Here is a 24,031-nt window from a genome sequence, read left to right as displayed (position 1 = left end):
GCATTCCTGTACATCACATGATCATTTGGAAATGCTTCACATTTTATACTTCCAATTGTAGAACAGTGTTTTTAATCCCAATCTTTCTTCCCGCATATTAAGTTGTCTAAGGAACAGAAATCAATTAACAGTCAGTTAGCTTCTCTTACATTAGGATCACTCTTGGCATTTTGAGATTAACAAAGATACAACCAATCTGCATTTGCTTCTTCCTGCAATAAAGTGCTACATATAACATGTCATTTTAATGACCACGAGTAGAAGCATTAAATAAGTACAAAATTAGCTTCCTAGCAGGACACACTCTATCTGCCATCAACAGAAAGGAATAAAGTATTACTGATGACATGGAGGGGAGGGAGAGGACTGTCAAATTTGCAAGTACAGTTGAAATACTGAGGGTATAAAAGAGAACTGGATGGTTCCAAAAGCATTTTTTTATAGCTTTATATTTCAAAGAAGTTACTGGTACCTTTTCAAATAAACAGTCTTAATAACTTCAGCCCACAATTAGTTTTTTTCTTTTTTTTTTTTTGCAAGTGAGAAACAAACTAGTGCAAGACTAAAGCACTGTGCAAAACTGCCTTTTTTTTTTTTTAGTCTGAGTATTTATACCCAGAATTTATCCATACCCTTTTTTAAATCCCCTTGTTGGATTTTTTTTTCCACCATAGAATTCTAGTTATACAAGTTGTTCCTGCAAACTAAAAGGTAACCACTGCATAATACAGTATATATATAATATTTATATGCCCTTTTAAAACAAAAGATGTATGCTGTGGCCCAGAGGCAGGTGTTTGTCACACCTGTGTAAGAGCTGAGAATTGGGCCTGCTGTGTGGGTGTGTGGGCTGCACACACTGCTTGTGTGTGTGGACTGACACACACTTTTCATTGTCATGCTCTCATCCTGCAGTGCTGAAAGCAACTTTTTTCCTCATCAGTTCTACCCCAAATTCTCAAACCTTGACAACTGAGTACAAGGCATCAAACAACTAAAGGAAGCTGCAAACAGCACTGAAATAATACACCAGTCCTCCCCCTGCCCTGCCCCAAACATGGCTCCTTCTACAGCTCCACAGTCCAGGGGGAGGCAGGGGGAAGGCAGGGAGCGAGTGTGTGAAAAGGGGAAAAGAAGAATGATTAAATAAGCCAGTCCAAGGGATGTGCAAAAGCAATGTCATGGCACACTACAGGCAGACTCTCTTCCACACACCCGCACGCACACAAAGCCCAAAAATAAAATGCATCAATATGTCATCTTACAAGTGCTGATTGCCAATAAGGACACTCTTCTTTTTTCAGCTTAACAAGACAAAATAGTTTCTTAGATAAGAGTACTGGGAACATGCCTCTGAAGGTAGAAGTATGCAGTAGATCACCTCTTGGAGATTTAATAAAGCAGCTTTCATGTCAATGCAATAAGTATACACACAGAGCCATTTGCTAAACCTTACTAATGATATAGTACAAGTGTTCGTTACCTCTTGGGGCTACGTTTTGCAGCAATATGTAACCTGCTGGGTTTGTTGGGGGATTTTTGGTACAGAATGCAACTGCCCTCAGACAGTTTCTGCCCTTTCTGTTAGTCCAAGGTAGGCAAGGAAGGAGTGTTTAGGTGAAGAGGCACCTCCCGGTGCAGTCTGAGGTCTCGGTGGATGGAATGTGAGATCGTAGTGGTTTTTGGGGAAAAACATTGTTAAAGGAATAAGGTGGGCAAACTCTGAGTTCCAGTATTTATCAAAGCACAGGGAAGTGCCGTTGATGGCCAAGGCTTTCACTGCCAGGTTTGGCTCTGCCCCACTGCCGTGTGCGGCTGACATAGCTACTGTTTGCAGAGCCTGGGAGGCAGACATAACTGAGAGGGGTGACAGAAGGTTCCTGGAGCTGTTCACTGGTAGGAGTGGACTGGCTTCCTTGGAGGTTGAATACTGGCCCTTCTTCTCCTCTTCGGAGCAGTCCCCATTCTGGTGCTTCTTCACGTGGCGGCTGAAGACAAAAGGGTGGGTAGTCTTGAACAGGCACTCGTCGCAGCTGAAGGTCTGGCGTGGAGCGTGCTTCAGTTTCTTGTGCAAGTTGAGATTGTCTTTGCGTTTGCAGCTGTAGCTGCACTGGTCACAGTGAAAAGGGCGCTCGCCGGTGTGGACACGCACGTGCTCGATCAGCTTGTTGGCCGTCTTGGACAGGTAGCCACACTGGTCACACTTGTAATGGTTGCCAAGGCGGTGCTCACGGATGTGCATCTCCAGCTCCAGCTGGTTGGCTTTCACTGTCTGGCAGATCCGACACTTGTACTCCATCTTGTAGTGAGTCTTCAGGTGGCACTCCATGGCTGCGGGGCGGTTCGTGGAGTAGATGCAGAACGGGCACCTGGTAACACAGCAAGGAAGGGCAGGGACAAAGAAAAGAGGAGTTACTCAGCTGGCAGACCTGCATGCCTGCTTTAACCCTGTCACTCACCCCTTTCTGACCTACTAAGGAAGAGAAAAAGGCACTCAGTTCTCCCTGTGAAGCCTCTTTCCAATATTTGCTTCACCTTGACACATCTCTGTTTAGAGGAGGTTTGCCCATTTAATGGCATTCCTAGGGAAACACTGATTCACTCTGAAGAAACATCCCTTTAACCTTCTGGCTTACCTTGATGGGGTCTTCCCCCAAAGCAGGCTGGGGAGTGCAGGGTGGGTGACTGATGCACAGGTACCTTGTGTAACGATTCCTAGTGTTTGCATGAAGTCACTTTGGCCATTTTTTCCATTAAGAAGTGGTTTAAAGTGAGTGTTTACAAATGAGTATGAAAGCAGCTGTTTAAGTAAAGATGGAATAAACTTGTAATACCACATGTACAGTGAAGGCTTAGGAAATCCCTTTTATGCGACCTTGAACAACAAGCTCGCTGGGTATCCTGCTACAGGAACAGCTGAAAGCCAGGCTGTTAGGATGATTTGTAGGGACTTCCATTTCTGGGAGATGAGCTAGCCATGCTGAAAGGGGTGTGTGCCTGGCAGTGTTTGCCTACAGCCGCCTCTGCCATGGCAGGAATGGCTCCTGTGTAGGAACAGGATGTGGGTTCTGCTTACTCACAGCAGCAAGCATCCGGCCCAGGGTGGACACGGCAAAGGGCCTCACCCCAGTTCCTGAGTCAGGAGGGGCTGAGAAGGGTAGAGGAGGGAATCATGGAAGCTTGGAAAGAAGCCTGAGCTGCACGCTGAACAAGCCTGGACACACCCGCTGTTGCTTGGTGCAGCTGAGAGGAAGTTGGTGGGGACAGCTCCCTGCCAGGGATCTCTGCTGTACTGAAGCAAGCATACAGCCTTCCACGTGGAATTGGTGAGCTCAGAGAGCAGGGCTGGATAAAAACTTACAACTAAGGAACCTGGCTACTGTCTTCCAACATCCCAGCTGCCACGCATCTGCATTCACTGTTTAGCAGGTCTGCTAATTGTGTTCTGTCATTTTGGAAAATTTCTAAGCAGAGATCCACTCTATGTGTGTTTTCCTTGCTACATTTGGGTGCACATACAGGTTTAATATTAATCTACAAGCTAATCAAGAGATTTTTTAGGAAAGTGAGTAATAACAGGAGGACAAAGAGATACTAAAACACCTGGACAGTTCTCCTGATGCACATCAAGCACTCTGATCCAGAGAGGGAGCCTGTCACTGAGGTTTCTAATATGATTATCTCTTGCACCAGAGGACTTGGCTGTCAATGCACACATACCTCTCCTGGGCTGGGTGCTCTCTGGATCAGAATCTCAGATTTTGACCTGGAGCTGGAAGAATCATGTTTTTTTTCTCTTCCCCCACAGCAAACAGGAGACAGAAAAATACAATTTACTTAGATCTCTTCAGGCTCTTCTGGATGCCTTAAAAAAAAATAAATCAGAGCTTTTTCTTAGATGCAGCTTTCAAGGTACCTAATTATCACTTGAGTTGGGCAGGAATACAGACTGAGAAACCCATTCTGTCAGGAAGACTTGAGTCATAGGTCATGGTTTTTCCTTGGTAAATAGAAGAGATTTTATGCAGCTTAAACCAAATGTGCATTAGACAACTGGTCTGTATGTCCAAGGCAGACATCTCATCGTTCTGGCACACTATTTGTTTCTCAATCTGGTCTTCTTCCCAGATTCAGTCATCTCATCTCAAGTGACCACAGATCCCAGTCTGTGGAACTACTGAGCTGGAGACCAGAGGCTGCCTGGCAAACAGGACCAGTTTTCCAAAGCTGCAGGGCAAACCAAGGGAGCTGTGCGCGGTAACATTGAACGTGGTGCGCTCCTCATGTCCCAGCCACAGTGCACTGAAAACATCAGCTGCTCAGCAAGAGCAACAGAAGCTGGGAGCCCTGTGCTGAACCCTAGCTGGGCTCCAAGTGGTTCCAGCTTTTTTTCCTGCAGCAGCTAGAACAAACAGAGACCATGGCCGTGCCTCTTTCATAACGTCACACTGCCTGCCCAGAGAGCAAGCATATGGCCCCAGCAATCCCTCCTTCCCCTCAGGGGTCTGACTTTGACATGAGGGCATTCTCTAGAAACACTGCTCTGCACCAAAAGACCTTAAAGGACACCACCACAGCCAAAACCAAAGGGCTTTTTTTCTTAAAAGACTGTATTACTCATTACATGTTAATTTATACAGTAGTGATTATTGTGGGGCATGCAAACAAAGCAGAAAGCATCCAAGTTCTTCATTCTTGGAGAGAAATGACTTTGCATTTGAGTACACAAAGGCTATAACCTTTAAGGTTGTAACTTCATACCTAGTTGCAGAGGCTGTACAGGATTTAGTTTCTTTGAGCCAGGTGCAAAACAGAGCCTGTGCTGGGTGCTTCTTTTTGCTTCGATGCTTTGAAAAAAACCCCTTAGTCTGCCTAAAGCTCTTTGTAGTGCTGCCTCATTCTCTGTAGGACCCATCACACACTGTCTCCTCTTTGACTTGCAAACGGGAAGGACCATAGTTTGTTACAGCTCCTCTGCTGCTAGTTTACCAATCTGCTGTAATGATGCAAGCCTGACAGGCCTTGGGTCATCTAAATACAAGGAAGCCCCAAATCTGGATTCTTAATTAACCAACCCTTTCTGACTGACTTCCTTTTGTCCTATCCCCACAGTATTAAGGTGCTTAACACAGTAAAAGTTTGTGTACTTGCTTTCCTTACTTGAGCCCACCGGTGGGGACAGTATGGCATTTCTTGTGCTCCAGTAATTGCTCAGGTGTCTTCATGAACTTGTGGCACACATCACACTCAAACATTCGTGTGATCAGGTGGATTTGCAGGTGACGTTCAAACATGTTTTTTGTTTTGCAGACAAAGTTACAGAAAACACATTCAAAGCCTGAAAAATAGAACAGGGAAACTCAGTCCTTACACTGTGGCCAGGTCAACTGCATAGAGAGTGAAAGCCTGTATTTGTTAAAGAGTGTTTTTACCTTTCTCTGACTTCTCTTCAGTGTTCACTGAGGTCTGACTACCAGGCACTACAGAAATGACCAGCAGGTTGTTTGACCCCTTGTTTTTTGGGGTTATATCTGCATCTTCTTTGCTGTTGGCAGAGTCGCTTAGTGCTGACAGCGAAGATGAAGATGGACTGTTAGATTCACTGGGTGTCTTCCTCTCTTCAGCTGTAAAACAAAGAGCAAATAACTAATTCAGCAGATTAGATGGAGTCTCCATGATTCTGTTTTAAATTTCAGGAAGACTTACCTTTAAAGTTAATTCAAAACAGGTCTGAAATTAATTGAAATGATTAAAAAAAACATTGTTGGGCCTCCTTCCTTTTTATTAGTGTTTAACCACAGTACATCTCTCAGTTTATCCTGCAATTGAGTGTTTCTGTGATGGTAGTGGGAAGGGATCATGCAATTCTACCTTATTACTGGACTGAGAAAAACGTCAAGAAAACACTTTGACTACTATAGTTCAAAAACTATGAAAACTTGTCACTTAGGAAACAGAATTTCTGTAGGTTTGGGGTGCAAAAACCTACCAATCCAAGCTAAACTTCCCCCACCTTTCCATTTATGTGGGTCCAGTGGGTAAATCTGGGATGAAGGGTGAAGGAGAATAATCTCAGTCATTGTACTGAAGAGCATCCTCAGTAATCATTGCAGAGGTTACAGCATGGTCTCAAGATTCATGTGTTTTTATTAGGATCTCCTTCTAAAGGTAATTGAAAAGCATATTATTTAACTGGACCTAGAGATAAAGGTTCATTATGAAAGAAAGCATCAGAGCTTCCTTATGTGTGCAATAAATGTATGAAGTCTAAGTCCCAAACCCTATCACACACTAAAACTGAGCAAGAGGGAGAGTTCCCATATGAGAACTGCCATGAGCCAAAGAGGCAATGATGGGCAAATTATTCCCTCCCACCCGTGTCCTGGTTCAATCAGAGCTGTGTTAAAAGGAGACTTCACTAAAACTTCGAATTCTCCATGTGATACAGATCGAGGCCTCTGCAAACACCAGCACCTGTGTACTTAACTTTAAACTGACGAGTGGCACCTTTAAGATAAAAACCTAGGAATGCACTAATGAAATCTGATGACCTGAGCTGCCAATAGGGAGGATGACTGGATATCATACAGAAAGATTCACTGACTTTGGGGACCAGAGTAATAGAAATGGAATGAAATTTAATAGCACAGAGGACAAGGTTATGACCTAAAGGACCAGTAACAAGAACTTTTGCTACAAATGAGAAGTGCTTAAGATGGAAACAGTCCAGGAAAACAAAAGTAGAATTTGAGCAGAACACGGGATGAACATGAACAATCAGTGTTGGGGAGCTTTCAAGGAAGGTAAATGTGATCACAGAAAGTTATTGTGTGACCTATTCCCAGTAGCTGCTGTTGGTTTGCACTGCCACCACTGCTTATTTCATTTCACCATGTACAGCTGTGATTGCATATGTCCAGAGCAGGCATTCCAACAAGAACATATGCAGTGAGGGATTGGTACAGCAGGAAAACTGTGTTCTGTATAGGAAAAGGCTCAGTGTACATTTAGAGGGGAGAGTGGTGCTCTCCAGAAATGTACGAAGGGAATAAATACTGTGGAAGGAAGGATGAAAGGTGGACTGCTGTTTCAGATAAAGGGCAGTTCTGGCGCAAGAACAACGTACGTGTATTCTGATTATCACTAAGACACACACTGGAAATTTTAAAAAGGTCCCTAATCTTTAATGCAAGAAAGTCTACAGCTGCCTGGCTCTAGTTTTTTAAAACAATGATACTTCTTAGAAGGCATATGTCATATCCTCACAAACAGTCCCTTTATGACCTGGTAACATCACAGGGTAAGGAACTGGAGTCAAGTGACCCAGAAAACCCATTCTATTTTTTACTCTGTATTTGCCATATGTGTGAGCATTTGGCTGAATCACCAGCTGAGTGGCTCAGTTGGGCAGGGTGAAGGAAGAACAAGGGGGTTTTGCCTATCTTCAAAAGACAAGTAGCAGTTTCAATCTTTTTGCCACAACAGGAAAATACAGCAGAGCACAGCTCACTTTTGAGCTCTGAGGCTTTTTGCATAGCTATGGGTGGTGTTTCTCATTTGCCTTGAACTCCTCTTTATGAAATGAAGTAGTGCTGAGAGCTATACTGGCATAAAATCCCTTGAGAGCTTTCCAGTAGTTCATATGTCTGTAGTTACATTTAAATTATATATCTGTGAACACAACCAATTGTATTCTTCTTCCCCTTCTTCATCCCTCCTGTTTTCCCAATTTTATTCCTGGTAGGACAGGAAAAGCAATTTAGCGATGGAAAAGTTGTGCTGGATGCAATTCAGGTTCTGTATTGTAAACACAACAGTGAGTAGTTTGTGGCAGAAAAATGCTTCTACCTGGTCTTATAAGAGAAATTAATTAAAAGGATTCCCATTTTCTTCTCCTTTAATTATGCCAGACTTCATTAGTTGGACTAAGCATATGGACCTTGTTTGAAACATCCTTGGCTATTAAGTGAGCAGGACCAGGGAGCGAGCACGACCTGTTCTGCTGTTTAATATACAGTTACATTTATGGTATTGCTGAATCACAGTGTCAACTAAACATCAGCATGAAATTCCAAACTGATGGGACTGTGGGGGCAAACACAGCGAAGAGCAACGCTCAAAATAATGTTTATTTCAGACTTACAGCCAGGTATGCACAATTAGGCCCTCAAAGTCACCTTACCATCGCTGAAGTCAAAGCAGGATTTTGATGAAATAGTAAACCAGTCAGAAAAACACATGAAATATGCTGACTCCAACAGGGGAGGAGATTTGGGGGATAAGAAGAATAGGAAGAAGAAGGGCTAAGTAGTCCTTCATTTATTTCACTCAGCTTGAAAATTGATCTGCACTACCAGAGTATTTGCCTGGCTGGAGTCCAATTCACTTCAACTTTGAGAGATCAGTCCTTAATTAGCAAGCATTTCAGTGAAAGTAGAGTGCTAATGGGAAGTGTGAAGGTTGCACCTAAAAAGCAAGGAAGAGAGAGATCACTGCAGCTAGGAGAGAGGGATCATCACCTGTGTGCTTGTTGTTGACATGAGCCTTCATATCTGCCTCTTCCATAGTGACAAAATCGCATGCCGTGCAGCAAATGGAGAACATCCACTGCTCCTTATCCACGTGGAGGGACATATGACTGACAAACTGGACATTCATCTCTGTCTCAAACCCACACACATGGCAGCTGCAGGCAGAAGAGAATTCAAGAGTCAGAAACATTAAAAAAGAAACCACAAACAGAAGCCTATTGCCTTTCCCCAAATTTGCAAGAGGAAACTCATGACACAGTTTTCCGCTCCTCCTCGCTGCTCAATGTTCACTGCAAAATTCTTTTGTCTGCTGAACTGCCTTTGAACTGATAGCCATGCCAATGTGATTAAGGGCAGGCACAATGCAACAATCCTGTACGTGCTATAATGATGCTAAATAATCATAAAGTTAATTAAAAACTACAGATTCCAGATGCTGTGCATCACCTAACCGATTCCTTTGGGCAATAAGAGGCACTGCAGCTTTGCCAAGATGTTTAGTACAGCTGATACACTGACACACAGAGAGCTTGCTGCACACTCCAGGAATGATTTTTGAGCCCTGGAATGGTTCCCATGCCAAACTGGGATCTTGTGCAAAACTGCCTGGCAGTTCCAGTGTAAGCAAGTAAAAATGGGTTCAAACATTTCTTATGCTTGACTGGAAAACAGCAGTCTTCAGCTATGCGAATAATTAGCAGGGATACAGATTTTGCAGCCAGCACATAAACAGAGTGATACTGAGAGGCAGTGGAAAGGACCCTTTAATTTAACTTTCTTTGCAGCGTCCTCCTCTTGCTTTGATTAGGCCATTAACACTTAAAACAAGCCAGAAAGATTGGAAAAGGCATATACTCCAGGGCACTATTTTGCTTTCCCAAGGCGAAGGACTAGATAATCTAATCCAGCAGGTCTCATTTATTTCTTACTTCTATGATTTTGTAATTAAATCTGCTCTTGGCACTTTGACTAAAAGTGAGAGTGATTTGGTAATCTGCTTGGCCACTAGAGTGCACATCACAGTTTGCAGAGTGCACAACAGTGCATACAACAAGAAGAATGTCTGAATATCCATTTTATCTGGGCAGTTCCTTTCAATTTTTCAGGCAAGTTCTCATTAAGGTTTTCTTTCTTTGATCATGTTGTTCACAGAATGTATAAACCTCTAGCAAACAGAGGAAATGTGTAGACTGATTTAACAAGTCTTGATACAGTTTTGGACTATTTGATTTCACGGATTTGGCTGAAGACAAGGGAACTATTGGAGGCAACTGGAAGAACAGGGCTTTAGATTTGCTATGAATCCGTGTACATGACGGGATGTTTCCAAACACAAAACTTAAAGGAACACTGCTTAAAAAGTTAGAGAGGCTTCTAAGAGCACAGCTGCCTCACAAAGCCATTTAAAAAAACCAACCCCACAGCAAACCCCTGAGTCCTTCCCAATGGCCAGCCAAGTCAAACAGCACACGGCAGCCAGCCGGGGTTCACTGCTCAGCCTAAGCCAGATACGGGCAAGACAAATACTTCAATCAAGGCTCCAACCCCGCAGCACCAGAAGCGTGGCCCTGTCACATGTCCTCAGCAGGCACACGAGACAGTACGTAGTGCACAGCCCTCGTCTGAGTGCTCACCTGTAGTAATAAGGGTGCTTCTTTCCATCGCTGCCCTCGGCCGTGACGGCGCTGACGATGTCCTCGGTGTCGGTGCTCACCAGCTTCACAGAGTGCACAGTCAGGTGCTGGTTCAGGTTAGCACGGCACTTAGCAGCATAGGGGCACAAGTGGCATTTGTATTTTCTCTCTTCTGAAAAAAGGAGCAGAGAGATGTGAGTGTGTACCTCAGTCTGAAGCCAGCTTCTTTGAAAGCTGCCAGTAACCAAGCGTGCGTTCCTTTGGGTTTCTCCAAGTGGCTTTCAGGATGAGGTACTTGGGAAGCTCGACATTTTAGAAGTTTATAGGAGTTCACAGCAATTACTAAAAAAAAAAACCCAGATAAAAATAAAAGCCCAAACTATTTGAAGATAGTTTAGGACAAGCTTTTTTAATTTGCTCTACCACTTATAGTCAGATAATATAAAGCCTTTATAAACTGGAAAACTGGGACAACTGCTGTTCTGGGAGCTGCAGCAAAGCCAGTGGAGAAACAGGTCAATAGTCTACAACTACCTCCTTTACCCAGCATCTTCTATTTGATTTTTGGGCTTGTTGAGGTTGCCCATATGACCACTTGCAGAGAGCTGGTAGTTGATGATTTTATATTAAAATCTGAGAGTAGAAGGAAGTGGAACATTGTATGTCGTTAGTCCAGTTCCAAAAATAAACTAATGAAAAAGCTCATTCAAAGAGCAGTTGAAAGAAATAAACTAATTCCTTGTGAGTTTCTGATGCTTTACAATTTTTAATATTCCTCCTTTTTATTTTAAATTAAACATTTTTAGATCCTGGCAGCACAGTTTTGTGTGCATGCCAGGCTGCATTTTGGGAAGGGTTGATTAAAATAACCAAACATTACATCAGCTTTTACAACCTTTTCTTTGAGGACCTGCTGCTCTAAAATTGAAATATAATGCTACAAAGCAGCTTAGGACTAAGGAAACCCCACTAGACCATGGAGCATCCTGAGCCTTTTCAGGATGGCTCTGCTGGATGGCTCAACATACAGTGGCATTATACCAACAGGATTTCTCAGCACTACATGGGAAATTCTTGCTTCCAAGTGTTATTTTGTGCAGTGCACCTCAGCAGGCTGACAGAGTGCATCTTCCATATAAAAACTCTGTTTGTGTCAGCTGATTTGAAGCTGATTTGCTTTAAGAAAGTTGATATGTTGTTGAACAACTCCTGTTCCTCTCAGCACTGTATGATGAGAGCAAAGATGAATGAGTTATTCAATCCTTTCAGTTTCACAAATCTGAAACACCAAGGCCAAATCTTCTGTTGTTCAGTGACATTTAAAAAGTTCATCAGGTGAACGATGTTTTTGTCCAAAAAACCCCTAAATCCATCCAAAAAAAAGGCTGTGCCTTCTCTTCAGAACTCCATTATCAAGCTTGGTTACCAGTTGGTGTCTGCAGTCTGGTGTGCTGGAACCCGGACAAACTTGAATTTGTAAGGAGAAATTTCACGTAGGCTGCGAAGAAATAAAACATTACCTCCCTGATGCTGCTCTGACATTGTGTCCTGTTCCTGCGCTTGGCTCTGCTCCAGGTGAGCCAGGGATGGCTCACACATTCCTCTCCTTACCATCTTGTTCCTCCCTAAAACAAACCCCACGGAATTCCTGAGTGCTGTAACAACCACCCAGCAAGCCCTGCCTTACCTGTGTGCAGCGAGAGATGCCGGGACAGAGTCTGCTGGCGACCAAACACTTTTCCACACACATCACAGGGAAACAGCTGGTCGTTAAATTTCCAAGGTGGCAATCCATTTCCCACCTCCAGCCCCAGCTTTTCTGTTTCTATGCCAAAAAACACAAAGTCATCTTAAGAACTCTGAAGACTTGCAGATTTCATTCAGTAGAGCCCTGTAGGCGTCATATAAAATGCAGCACTTCGGGTGCACGCTGTGTGATCTGGCACATGAGTCCATTTAAAAAGGAAACTCCCAATGCTGGAAGGAAATGAATCTTTCATACAGCATCTCTCATACACGCTCTAAAGCAGAACACTGAGCCAAAGTGTTCTGGACATAGGCACAGCCAAAGGCTTAAACCAGGTCATATACAGAGAGAAAGTCAAGAGTGAGCAGGGCAAGCATTAATCTCCAATTATGGTTTTGTGGAACAACCACTTCTTTGGCTTTTTCAGTCACCCACCTCTGTCTGGTGCATGAAGAAGCCTGGTCTGAGATGGTGGTCTGTCTAACACTGGATTATTATTCAGGGCTGAAGAAAGATTTCCAGATAGTTTCTTTTCTACCGAGGCAGGAATTTTTGTTACATAGAATCATTTAGGTTGGAAAAGACCTCTAAGATCCAGCGCACCCATTAACCTAACACTGCCAGGTCCATCACTAAAGCCATGTTCTAAAGTGCAAATCTACACACACATGGGTAGTCTGACTCTGAACACCAGAAGACTGCTCAGACAAACATTAAAACAAAAGGACACAGCACCCCAGAATGTGGCTGGCATCCAAGGTAAGCTCTACCCAGCACTACTGTCCTCTGGCATCAAAATCCCCAGCAGCTTAGAGGGCCATCCATTGAAAAACTGTGACCCAAAGTGAACTATTATCTTTTAATAAGTGGTTTGAATTGTTTCAGGAACAGAGAATACAGAAATACAGAAAAAAAGAAATCCCACAGAGCATAGAGCACAGATATGAAGGCACTTTGTAAGGAAGTTGAGAGAAAGGGACTGGGAATAAGGAAGAGGAAAAAACGTACACAATGCTTCAAGAAGTTGAAAGCATGGCCGGTTTTGATTTGGACAGAATGGAGCAAAAAGCAGGTACTTTGGGGAGAGCAGTGTACTACTTAAATCAGCAAGAGAAAGAGCATCAGCAAGTCTTGAGTAAAAAAATACTCTGTGCAAGGGTCCTGTTCCCTGAGAAGGGACTGCTTTTGTAAGAGGTACACAGAACTACCAGGGTACTCTGCAGGTCTCTAAACACAGCAGCCAGCAGTGAGGGGGCTTGCTGTAATTCTTCTAGTTCCACTGGAATGAAAGATGCCACAGGCAGAGCACCCTTTCCCAAACCGCCACCGCCTCTGGGATTGCTGCCCAGAACAAGCTCCACCACTGCATGTGAACATGCCCTGATGGAGGAAAACCACTTGGCTGGGATTTCCAGGTAAATGGGAGGGGAGGAGCTGGGGACAGGAGTTCAAAAACGTAGTGAGTGTAAGTTAACATTGTGGAGTTTGGCACAAACAGCAAAATCCTCATCCCATGAAGCACTGAGGAATAAACACCCCCCCCTCTTGTACTGGCAGCCCCTCACTGACAGTCACCTACCACTGCAGATGTGACTGCCATGGCTGAGAGAGTCTCTCCTTCAGAGAGAACTTTTCAGACAACTCCGCTGTGGTTTAGGCAAAGAGCTGTCAAATACTGTATTTAATTTAAGCAATAATAAAAACAATGCCTCATTTGAGGCAGAGAATCCACATAGAAATCTCAGCAAATTTAGGGCTGGCCATACTTGCCAGTCCCCTCTCCACTGTACGTTCTCCTGTGACCCTGTAATATGTACAATATTCACACCAGAGGAATTCTGAGCCACCTCTGAGTGCTACCATCCAACAACACATTTTTCTTAAAAGAATTTCTAATTAGAAAACAAGGTCTGCCTATTCAAAATAGTCATTTTGTGAAATTAAAAAGGAAGACAACCCCCCCCATCCCCTAAGGGCTGTAAGTGACCCATAACCTCCAAGAACTTCAATAAAGAAGGATTCTTTTTATTGCTATCCTTGAGTTCCAAACAATAGAAAAATCTGACTCTGTGGAAGTGCTACAGATGTTTCAGCAGAGCTTTTTGAGTACATAACCAAAACAGTGCTTCAAATGAGGATAATAGTAATAATTATAAGAGAAGGTCACAAGGGTGTAGGTTGCTTCAGTATGGTCACAACAAAAATGAATTAATTGGGACACATACCAAACAAGCAGGCTCAATTAAGTAAATAAGTCTCTTAACAATTCACTTCAGCATTAGTCATCAGCCCTCTTTTATCTCTGAAGAAAAAGAAATATAGTATCATCTTCCCTATGAAGGACTGTCCTGGGAAGCTCACGGGAAGCTGGAAAAACAGCAGCTTTCTGATTATCTCAAGCTGGTGACAGCCAGTCAGTCCCTTGCAAAGGAGCTGCATATTTTCCATTGATGCAAAGGAGAACGCTGAGGTGTTTTGGAAGTATTTCTGTTTACTTTAAGGGTGTCTTTCTGGACTCCTTACTACAGTGCTTCTTTCTTCTCTTTTGACTGAATCTTCTCTCTGCAGCAAAGTGCTTTTTCTGTTCAGCAGCTTCTTAGCTTGCTCATGGCAAACCAGAACTGGTCTCTTGCAACAGAAGCCTCAACACTTTGTGAAAGATTTCTCAGCTCCAAGGAAAACCGCCTACGTCCACCCATCTCACCCTCTGGGCAAGTTTTGACTGCATCCTGAAAACTGGAGCTCTGTGTCCATACAAGGGTCCAGAAATCTTCCCAGAACATGCCCAGCACCTGACCTCACCAGTGACCTGAAAAGTCATGTGAATCAACTTCCACACTCAATCCTTGGGCTCTGGCTCTAATTAATGCCAAAGAATGGTGTTTTCTGGGAAGTGAGTACAGGCCCAGCGACTCCAAGGCCAGAACACTGGGCTGCGTACAGCATTCTCTGTGCATCCCTAAGCTCTGATCCAAGGCAGTCAGAATTGTCAGCCTTTAAGAACACCTTACACGCTGGCCAGGAAGAAGATGGACTGAGACCAAGTAAATGTTAAATAATAAATCACTGTTGTGAAAAGTGTCTCACAGAAATCCATCTTTCACCATGACACCCCCTATACTAAAACGAAGAGGAAAACAAAAAGAGAAAAAAAAAATGAAGGACTTGATACAAGATTTCTACTTTAAATGAATAATCCATAGCAAATTCCCGAACTCCTATGTTAGGAAATCATAATGACAAAATTGAAATTATTAAGCAACAGACTGTATTTCTGTGTGGGTTTTGGAGTTTAAAACAAAATACGCTCAATAAAGTGAAGGGCCTCCAAGTTCTCCAGTACAACATTAAAAAGAAACAGAAGGATTAAGACTCAGGATATTACAGGCTAGTGATAAAAATATTTTGAAATAATTTTGCATAGAATTCTTAAGTGCTAAGAATCTTATGTAAAGGTAAAACAATTAAATATAGTGAAATACATCTTTCTGGACACCTGTACATCTTTATGGACACCTTTCCTGCCCTCCTGCATAACCTGGTATCACTCCCCTTCTAGCCACAAGTCAACTTCATAATGAGTAGCTGTGTAAAGCTGATCATCTAAGAAGGGGTTAGGAACTGCCACCATCTGTATTTTCTCTGAGGTGAGGACAACTGCGGAAACATTGTTCTGTGCCTCCTCTTCTCCCTCCAAACAGATTTCATTTCTGGCAAACAAAGCACTGCAGCTTGGAAGAGTCACCATTTACCCCTTTCCTGAGGTGTTGGGCATAGTTCTGCACAAGTATGTATTTTCAGTTTTCACATTTAGGGATTAATCTTTTCCTCTCCAACTGGTGATATCAATACAGAGAGTGTATTAACCTTCTGAAAAGTCTTTACCCTGCCTTTTGTCAGGATATGCTTGGAGAGAGGACACCGTATCTGGTGGAAGCTGTAACTGAAGAAGAGGATGAGGCGTGACCTGAATACATAAGTGACTGTCTAGAGTCACCCAATCAGCCTTGTGACTGCTGGTGTCTGTTGGGCACAGGAACTTCCCAGGGACTGGCTTTGGACTCTGATACTTTGATTACTTATTTTCTTTTACTTTGATGTATTTGTCAATTACTGCTTCACAGTGTTTTATGCTACATTATGTTTTAATATGCTGTCCAGTGCCATGCCCAACTTTAGATCTTTATACAAACAATGGAAAGAATGAAACCACTATTTAAGTGAAAAAGACAAACCTAAGGAAACAAACAAAGTGTGCTGAAGTGTCATTCAAAGAAGATAAATTCATGTTTATAACCTTTGCTGGTTTACTGTCTGCTCTCACATCCTGTAACTCATATCAGCAGCTGCTTCTCTTTTTTATCTTTGCAGCTCCATAGACCTCGGAAGCAAACAAATCCACAAGGGCAGATCCTCATGGTCAGATGGAATCCCATGGATATAAATTAAATAGATTGTTCTTTGCAATAAGTATTCCTTAATGAGATAGAAGTGAGAGGTGCTGGTAAGTCTTAACAAAGAAGGTCAAAATTCATTTTCTCTCCATTCTTCTGGAAGTGTGTGCCGTAGTTAGTTATGTTTTGGGTTATTCAGACAGTTTGACACCACAAAAAATGGTCAAGGAGAAACCAGGTAAGTAATTTTGAAAATAAAATGAACAAAAATCCTGTGAAAATAGAGAGTGGTGGTTACATTATTTTCAATAAATGCTGCTTGCAAGCTGAATGCCATGAAGGAAACAAGTCAGAGGTCCAGAAGGTCTGGAGACAGAAGAGCCACCCAGGGTGAGGCTGAGAGCTAAGAGGGACAGCCAACCAAACTCTGGACAGGAGGTGACATGGGAAAAGGTAGATGATACAGAAGAAAAGGAAAGAAAGCATGTGGTACCTCCCTCCTCCCACTCCAGGGGATAAAACCTGATGTAAAAAAGACAAGATGCAGAAGGAAGCTCCTATGGAAGAGTGCATCTAAAAAATTCCACCAAACCAGAAAATTAATAAACTGACTAAGAAACAGTGCTGGACAAGGTAACCAGGGTTCTGTGAGCTCATGGCAAGAGGATGAACACTCCTGTGCAGATGTCCAACAGCAAGGCATCTCACTTTGCTGTGTAAGACTTGGGACATTAAACAGTCATCAGGTAACTTTTGGCTGCTCCCAGCCTGAGGTGAATTGCAGCTTTTTCCCTTGAGATCTGTCAAGTACCCCACCTTCACCCAAGAGGTAAATGCACTGCATGCAGCCCTACAGAAACGTCACAAAAGCTTGCTCCATTTGTAAGGTTATTTCTGTTTGGTTATGTCTAAATAACAAAAACTTCAAGAAATTATTTATTCAGAAACAAGGTATTAAGGTCAGGTAGTCATGCAAACATTGCTTTAAAAACATTTATTTGCTCAAAGAAATTTTCTTTCATTCTTCTGTCTGCATCTATCTTATTATACTGTCTTACTACTTTCTGCAGTGTTTCCATCATCAAAGATGCATTTTATTGCTTTGGAGTCTTCCCCTTAACATGTTCATCTATCACCTCTGGCAGGCACACTGTATTTAAAAATTGAGAACTCCTTTTATGAAATATGTAATTAAGGCTCTGTTGCAAGCTTGTTTGCCAAAAGCCTGTGAAAGGTTCCCAAGCTCAAAAATATATTGACTATACAAAATTGCAGTGCTCCAGACACTATATCTCTTACTCCCTTTCCAACTTGCTTCCACAAAGGTTTTATTTGTAGGACCAGAAATCTTATTTCTAGTAAGTCAGTTAAAATAAACAGTGGGATCCTTCCAGGTACTGTAGCTCCTGAGGAAGGTATGTCTCTCCACGTCGATATCAGCAATCCTGACTGGTCCTGCAATCTTCATCTGTCACCCCCTGCATCACAGGATCCTGTCTGGTCTTGATTCAGGGTGTATCTTTTACTATGAGCAGACTCATCCACTATTAACTGAGATAAGCAATTGCTTTCTACGCATAGAATTTTCCCATATTCCCCACAAAAATCCAAAGAAGATAGAAAATTCTAGTTCCACTTGTGAGGGGGTCATGTCCTTTTTGTTTCATAAGCCCCAAAAATCTGCACATAATCAATCTGAATGACAGAACAAATGCACAGAGGAAGCAGGAAAAGTCTCCTTTCCAAATAAAAAACTTTACCAATTAATGCTCTTATTTTTTTCCCCTCAAAGGCTTTGCAAATGTTTAACGTTACTATGGAGTGTGGTAAAAAGCAGTAATGTTATGATAATTTAAAATCCTTTAAAATTCCTTTAAAATATGGAAAAGGGTAGAACCCAAGTGGTTTTATGTATCAGTAGCACAGTACTTAAACTGCTCTTTCTGAAAACAACAACAATCAAAGTTGGGAATACTTCAATAAAGTGCTTGCACAGCCCACCAAAAGAAACATTAATATTGTGCACAAAAGTATTCCAAGTGCACAACAATCGACAGCAGCACTTGAAAAGGTCACTGAGAAACAATAAAGATGTCAGGGTTTGGGAAAGATTAAAAAATAGGTAAAAGATGAACTTTAAAGCTGACTCCATAGAAGAACATGGAAAAAAAAGTGAAGCCCCCTTCACTGCTAAGACCAAGCCCATTGCTCAAAAACGGACAAATCAGAAGCAGGGTGAGAAAGTCAGGGCAAAGACAAGGTTGGGACAACACTGACTTTAAAACACAAAGCCACTTCCACCTTTGCATCAAAACTCACACCTATTTTCACTTTGTGATAACCTTCAGTTGCATTATAAAGCTCTGGGATTTGCATTTATTCTCTGCATTAAGATCAAAACTTAAGAAACAACCAAGAAGAGAGAAAAAAATCCAGTAAATTCTGTGCAAGGTGGCTGAAGTCGCAGATTTTTAAGGTACTCTAAAGCTGCAATAATGTTGCAGTCATTTCTTGAAAACTATTTTTACAACATGTACATTATGACCTCAATTTGAGGATAGTGATGGACAACAGCCTCTATTTCCCCCAGCTTGTATTACCACTGTCTTGCTTGCTTTAGCATAAAGCATAAACAGGACTGTCTTGTGGTAACTGCATCCCTTACACAACAAGAAAGAAAAGAACAATGTAAAATTCACAACAGATGCAAAATCAGGCCCTCCCCAAGCTGTGAATTTGGTGGCCAAGAAGCAGCAGTTGTGGAAGAGTCCCTTTATCTCACTGCACCGGCATCAGTTACCACAGGGAAGACCAGCTGGATTTCATGGCTGCAGATGAAGCAATGCAATATGGCCTAGAGGGGAAATGACATACTTTTTCTTTCACTGAGGGTGCTGAGACATTTCAAGAAAGGCAAAGGAAGCACCAACAAATCCCAAAAAGTGTTTTTAAAAGCTTTACCATATCACTGTTGGCCAAGAACAGCTGATCCTTTCAGTAGCAAAGGGCTCTATCACCATTACTACTTTTTTTTTTTTCTTGTTTAGAAATAACAGCTAAAGTCTGCATCTATTGTCAGAGAAAAACCTGGTAATGTGCTCTCTCTTATCTTTGCATAATATATTTCACTTCATTTCCTCCTGAAAATATCCTCATGACAACAGTAAAATGTGCCACAATAAACTCACGTAAGTTTCTTCTAACTCACTCCCAAGCAGGTGGCCCTCACATCTACCTCATCTATATTTACACTGCTTGTAACATTTATTTTGGGTCCTACAACACTGAGTTCATATGAACTAGTGAAAGTATAATTTGCTCCTATTGCTATTTTTAAACCAAAATTAATTCATTTCCATAGTGCCAATAGGTTTCTACCTTTTAATTTCTTTCATACAATTCTGCTTAAGACACACTTCTAAGAAACCCTTTGAAAAAATCACTCAAACATCGTGCACATTAGGACCATTATGGGGCACACAAATTTTCCTTTTTTTCTTTGGTTTTTGTCAATGTGACAACTTCTGCTTGCAAGTCCACACGAAACAGGGGTTTTTCTTTCCTTAAGAGAAGGTAGTAAACATACCTAGGGTGCTTTGCAGAGGCTAACACTAGTAGTACCCATCCAGCATTCAGACACAAATAAAGAAATATTTGCCTTTAGATTATATTTTTCTTTTCAGCTTTCTGCCTCTTTTTGGGTGAAGCAAAATCTGTACTTGGAAGAAGCTGGTGACCAGAAACCTCAATGGGGGAATGCAAAACCCAAATGAAGGTTGGGTTCCTGAGCTGACTGAACTAAAACAAAATAATCAACACTGGATGAAAAAGTAACTACAAATATTTGGCCAGAGCCACCTTTCCCAAGGTGCTTGTGATTGCTGCTGTACAAGAAAATGTTCTTGCTGCTTTTATTGCAGATTCCCCAAGTGATAAGCACTGAATCTGCCATTTCCTTGAGGCCTTTAACTCGCTCTTTTTAAGATATTCACATCTCTCCCTGCTCTCTCTTCTATCACCAGCACAGGCATCTGCCTGTAAACCATCCCCTCCTTCTGCATAATTCTCCCATCTGCCTTCTGCTCGGACTGTAGTGAGCACCACAACGGCCCCAAACTCAACTAAAACACCCTGCAACAAATTAGGGCAAATTTGTACTTGGATTGAAATCATGCTGTGGAAGTAAAAACTCCAAACTTGTCCTCAGCTTTGCTTAGATTATTTTTAAACAATAGTCTTTATGTCTATCTAGCCATCTGTCCAAACAGCTGATGAATTCTACATTTAATTTACTCTTAGGCAGACAAATGTTGTAGAAGACAAACTTGTATAAGGTAAGATAGGTGAGGACTGGAGAGTCCCAAGGTAACTAAAAAGAAATGTCAGAAATGATGTGTTCCAATTCCTTTTGCAGAGCTAGAAAACTAATTTTAAAACCTGTCTTTCTATTTCATGTTGAGCTTGTATTTGGAAAAGTTTCATCTTCAGGAAACATTCTGACTCAGTGCTGATGCTTACATTTACAGGAGGTTCTGATATTAGGAAAGACAAAAGAAGATATGAAACTAGAGATAGGTTTGAATGAGATGCAGATTCTAAACTACAGCATGCTGAGTATCTGTAAGACAAATGCCTCATCTATCAAATCTCTTTCAGGAGGTTGTTCAGTCACCACCATGGCTTTGTTACTGAATTTATATCCCAGAATTAGAGCTGGAAGGGGCCCCAGGAGCCAGCTTGTCTCTCCCTCACCCAGAGGCACATCAGCCACTCACCAAACTTATCCATCAGTCCCAACAGATGCTTTTCTTACTTATTTTTTTAAAAAACCCTCCTGTGACAGAGGCTCCAGAGGCTCCTCTGACAGTTGTGCCAGTGCAAAAACACCCCACTGCTAGAAAGTTTTACTTCAGTCTTGGAGTTTAGCTTCAATCTCCTCCGCTGTCATTTAAGCCTGTTATTTCTTATTCTGCTCACATGAACATGGGCAAGGTTTATTATTTTACTCTCAAAGCTGTCATTCTACATATCTGAATGCCATTATCATATCTCCCCTCTTTTCTTCTCCAGACTAAATAAATAGGTAAAATTCTTCAATCTTCATGCACAGCTCATGTGTTCTAAACCTCTGACCACCTCTGTCTCCTCCACATTGTTCTTGGATTACGGAGCTCAAAATTGAATTCAGGGCTCCAGCTGCAGAGCAGAATTACTACATGTGCCTTACAGACAACATTCCCAACACCTCAGCCAGATATTTGTCCTTTCTGCAATGCCAGCTCTACACACAGTGTCTGACCAACCCTAATCCAGATCCCCGCCTTAAGCTGCACTGCCTGGATGTTCATGCCTCCTCTTTCTTCGTGGCACTCACCATTCCCCCAGGCACAGAACTTTGATCTCACTGCACTGGTTGCTAGTTTTCACACAGTTTCTTCAATTCCTCAAGGTAAGACTGAACTCTGTTGTTCTGTCCTCCCAAGTGCTTATGGCACCTCCTTGCAAGGTGTGCCCCAGACATTTAATATACATCCTTTCTCCTCCATCATTCACAATGTTAATAAAAGGACTGATGAATACCAGAGCAAGCACAGCCTCTTGCAGACCCCATGTGGTCCCTGGGGTTTGACAGCTGCACCTCACCACTTAATTAGAGCTGTACCTACCCTGGGTTTCCCTTCTTACTATGGGTATATTGTGGGAGGACACATCAGAAGCTTCACTCAAGCCCAGAGGTCATTAACTGTTGTTAGGCTTCTTTCCATATGCATCTCCAAGTTGGTTCCAGTTATCCTTCCTGAAGCCAACAGGGGTTATTTTGCTGTTTTCCCTTCTTCCTTTCCCAAACCCAACATTCTACAACTTTGTGGTCATTCTCCCCCAAGCTGTCTTCTATTACCTGCATCAAAAGCTCCCAGGAACTTGCTGGGCAGCCCTGTGTTGTCCCAAATTCACTTCCCAGAATAATACGTGGTAGTATTAGCAAATAAAAGTCCCACATTTCTCACTAAGTACTTCCAATGATTGTAGCTGCTCAGAAAACCCTTCTCAAATTTGACCTCCACTTGTGTTACCTAGTTAAGAATATTTATGGCAACAGTGATTTTACTTTTTCAAAAATCACTTGCTATTGAGTAACTATTACTCAGCAAACTTATTATGATAAGTTAAATAATAAGAGCTGCCAAAATAATATGAGATGTCAAAACCTGCCCTGCTTGAAAGGGTAAAAAAATCCAAATGCTAAGTTTTATTTTTCCATGCAGGATAAAACTGTTCAATTTGGCCATTTTTGCTCTGGATTTGAAGCTGTTGATATTTCTTAACAGTTTTTGGTTTGCTGGGTTTAATGATTGTGATCTAGTTTGGGTTTATTCTAAATGAAACCAGAAGGTATTTGTTCCGAGTGAAATTACTTTGCTTTTCTGTCCTTTACCATAAGTTGATTGTGCTCTAGAAGGAGCAAACATAAAAGAGAAATGAAATTTAAAAAGTGAATATTTTTGCCTGCAAGAGAACACTGCACTGTATGAGAGGGAAATAAAATTTACCCTGTATAAAGGCAGCCCATAGTAAAACAAGAAACACAAGTTTTCAGATAGATGTCAAATGCCTTCCAAGACAGTCATTAGACATGGACCTGAACTCTTTCTGCTTGTTTTAGTTAACACCTTTCATCTTGAAGGTCCTGTAAACAATTGGCAAAATTATCAGTGCGGTGACTTCACAGGGAAAAGAAGCTAACTCTATGTGCCCACAGCAATTTGTGCCAAGTCCTGCTATTTAGCCTGTAGTGAAAGATTCACCAGGAGTTTCATGGGATGCTCAGAAAGACATGATCACATTCCCTGCCCAATAAATACTGACAGTTAAGAAAAACTAAGTCATGTACAATGATGCACGTGCTGCACATCTCACTTGTCCTGCTTCAGCCAGAGAACACACCGTACCTGCTTGAGCAAGAGGCCAATTTGCTGTTTTGAAATGGTTTGTTCTGCATAATAATGAAATTTTCAGCTCTGAAAGGGACTCTGCTATTTATGAAAACTGTGTGGCTGCTCAGGACACAGCCTCTATTGCTGCACTACAGATCTGCACCACACGTGCAGGAGATGCAAACCTGCTTGGCAGCAGACCCAGAAGATGCTGCAATGAGTTGAAGCTGCCTTGGTTAAGATCCCATGGAATGAACCAGAAACGTGGCAGTCTGCTCAATGGCTGTGGTGCAAAGTGGTTGTCAAGGCAGCTGGGTGCACAGGGAGAGAAGGCTGCACGCAGGCAGACGGTCATGGGAATCTGAAGACAGGATGCGATAGATGGAAAACGTGCCAGAGCCACTATCAGGCAGTTTAGCACTGAATTACGTTGAACAAATTCTGCAAAATCTGTCTTGCTTTGGATAACTATGCCAAGCACAGCCCACTTCTACAGCAGTTCAACTATCTCACCTTCCTAGAATCCCTTGCCACAAGTCGCCAGCTATCTGCCTCCTGCTATCAGACTGCAGAGAGCCACCTCGGTGGCTGACAGTCCCTGGCCTTCCAGAGAGCTCATACCAGTCACTCGTACCCACAAGACATTCTTTTTGTGGGAAGAATTAGCATGTTGGAGATAAGGAACTAAAATCAGTTACTAAAAATCAATCTGCCACTCTGTCAAAAAGAAAACTTTCCTACCATCTATGAAGCTGTCACACAGGCTGGATTTGTCAGAGGGACACCGCTC

The 24,031-nt window shown here is 42.3% G+C and overlaps 1 protein-coding gene across 5 annotated transcripts in view; it reads right to left on the bottom strand.

The window, feature by feature from the left end:
• Positions 1 to 522: 522 nt before the first annotated feature.
• Positions 523 to 24,031, bottom strand: part of ZNF827 (zinc finger protein 827) — a 98,290-nt gene continuing 74,781 nt past the window's right edge. For 2 of the 5 annotated variants that reach the window (XM_017744233.1, XM_017744234.1), the window contains exons 9-14: positions 11,853 to 11,990; positions 10,166 to 10,337; positions 8,520 to 8,686; positions 5,433 to 5,624; positions 5,161 to 5,338; positions 523 to 2,369 (exon numbers count right to left, since the gene is read on the bottom strand). In XM_017744233.1, the coding sequence (XP_017599722.1) occupies positions 1,562 to 2,369; positions 5,161 to 5,338; positions 5,433 to 5,624; positions 8,520 to 8,686; positions 10,166 to 10,337; positions 11,853 to 11,990 (1,655 nt within the window). In that variant the 3' untranslated portion in view covers positions 523 to 1,561. Of the gene's footprint in view, positions 2,370 to 3,720; positions 3,866 to 5,151; positions 5,339 to 5,432; positions 5,625 to 8,519; positions 8,687 to 10,165; positions 10,338 to 11,852; positions 11,991 to 24,031 lie in introns of all 5 variants that reach the window. The other 3 variants (XR_001865224.1, XM_017744235.1, XM_017744236.1) reach the window with 3 other exon arrangements.

This window comes from Corvus brachyrhynchos, unplaced genomic scaffold, assembly GCF_000691975.1.
Source record: "Corvus brachyrhynchos isolate BGI_N302 unplaced genomic scaffold, ASM69197v1 scaffold229, whole genome shotgun sequence".
Lineage (NCBI taxonomy): Eukaryota > Metazoa > Chordata > Aves > Passeriformes > Corvidae > Corvus > Corvus brachyrhynchos.
Note: the sequence above shows the minus strand (reverse complement) of the source record. Positions and strands in the feature narration are given on the sequence as shown.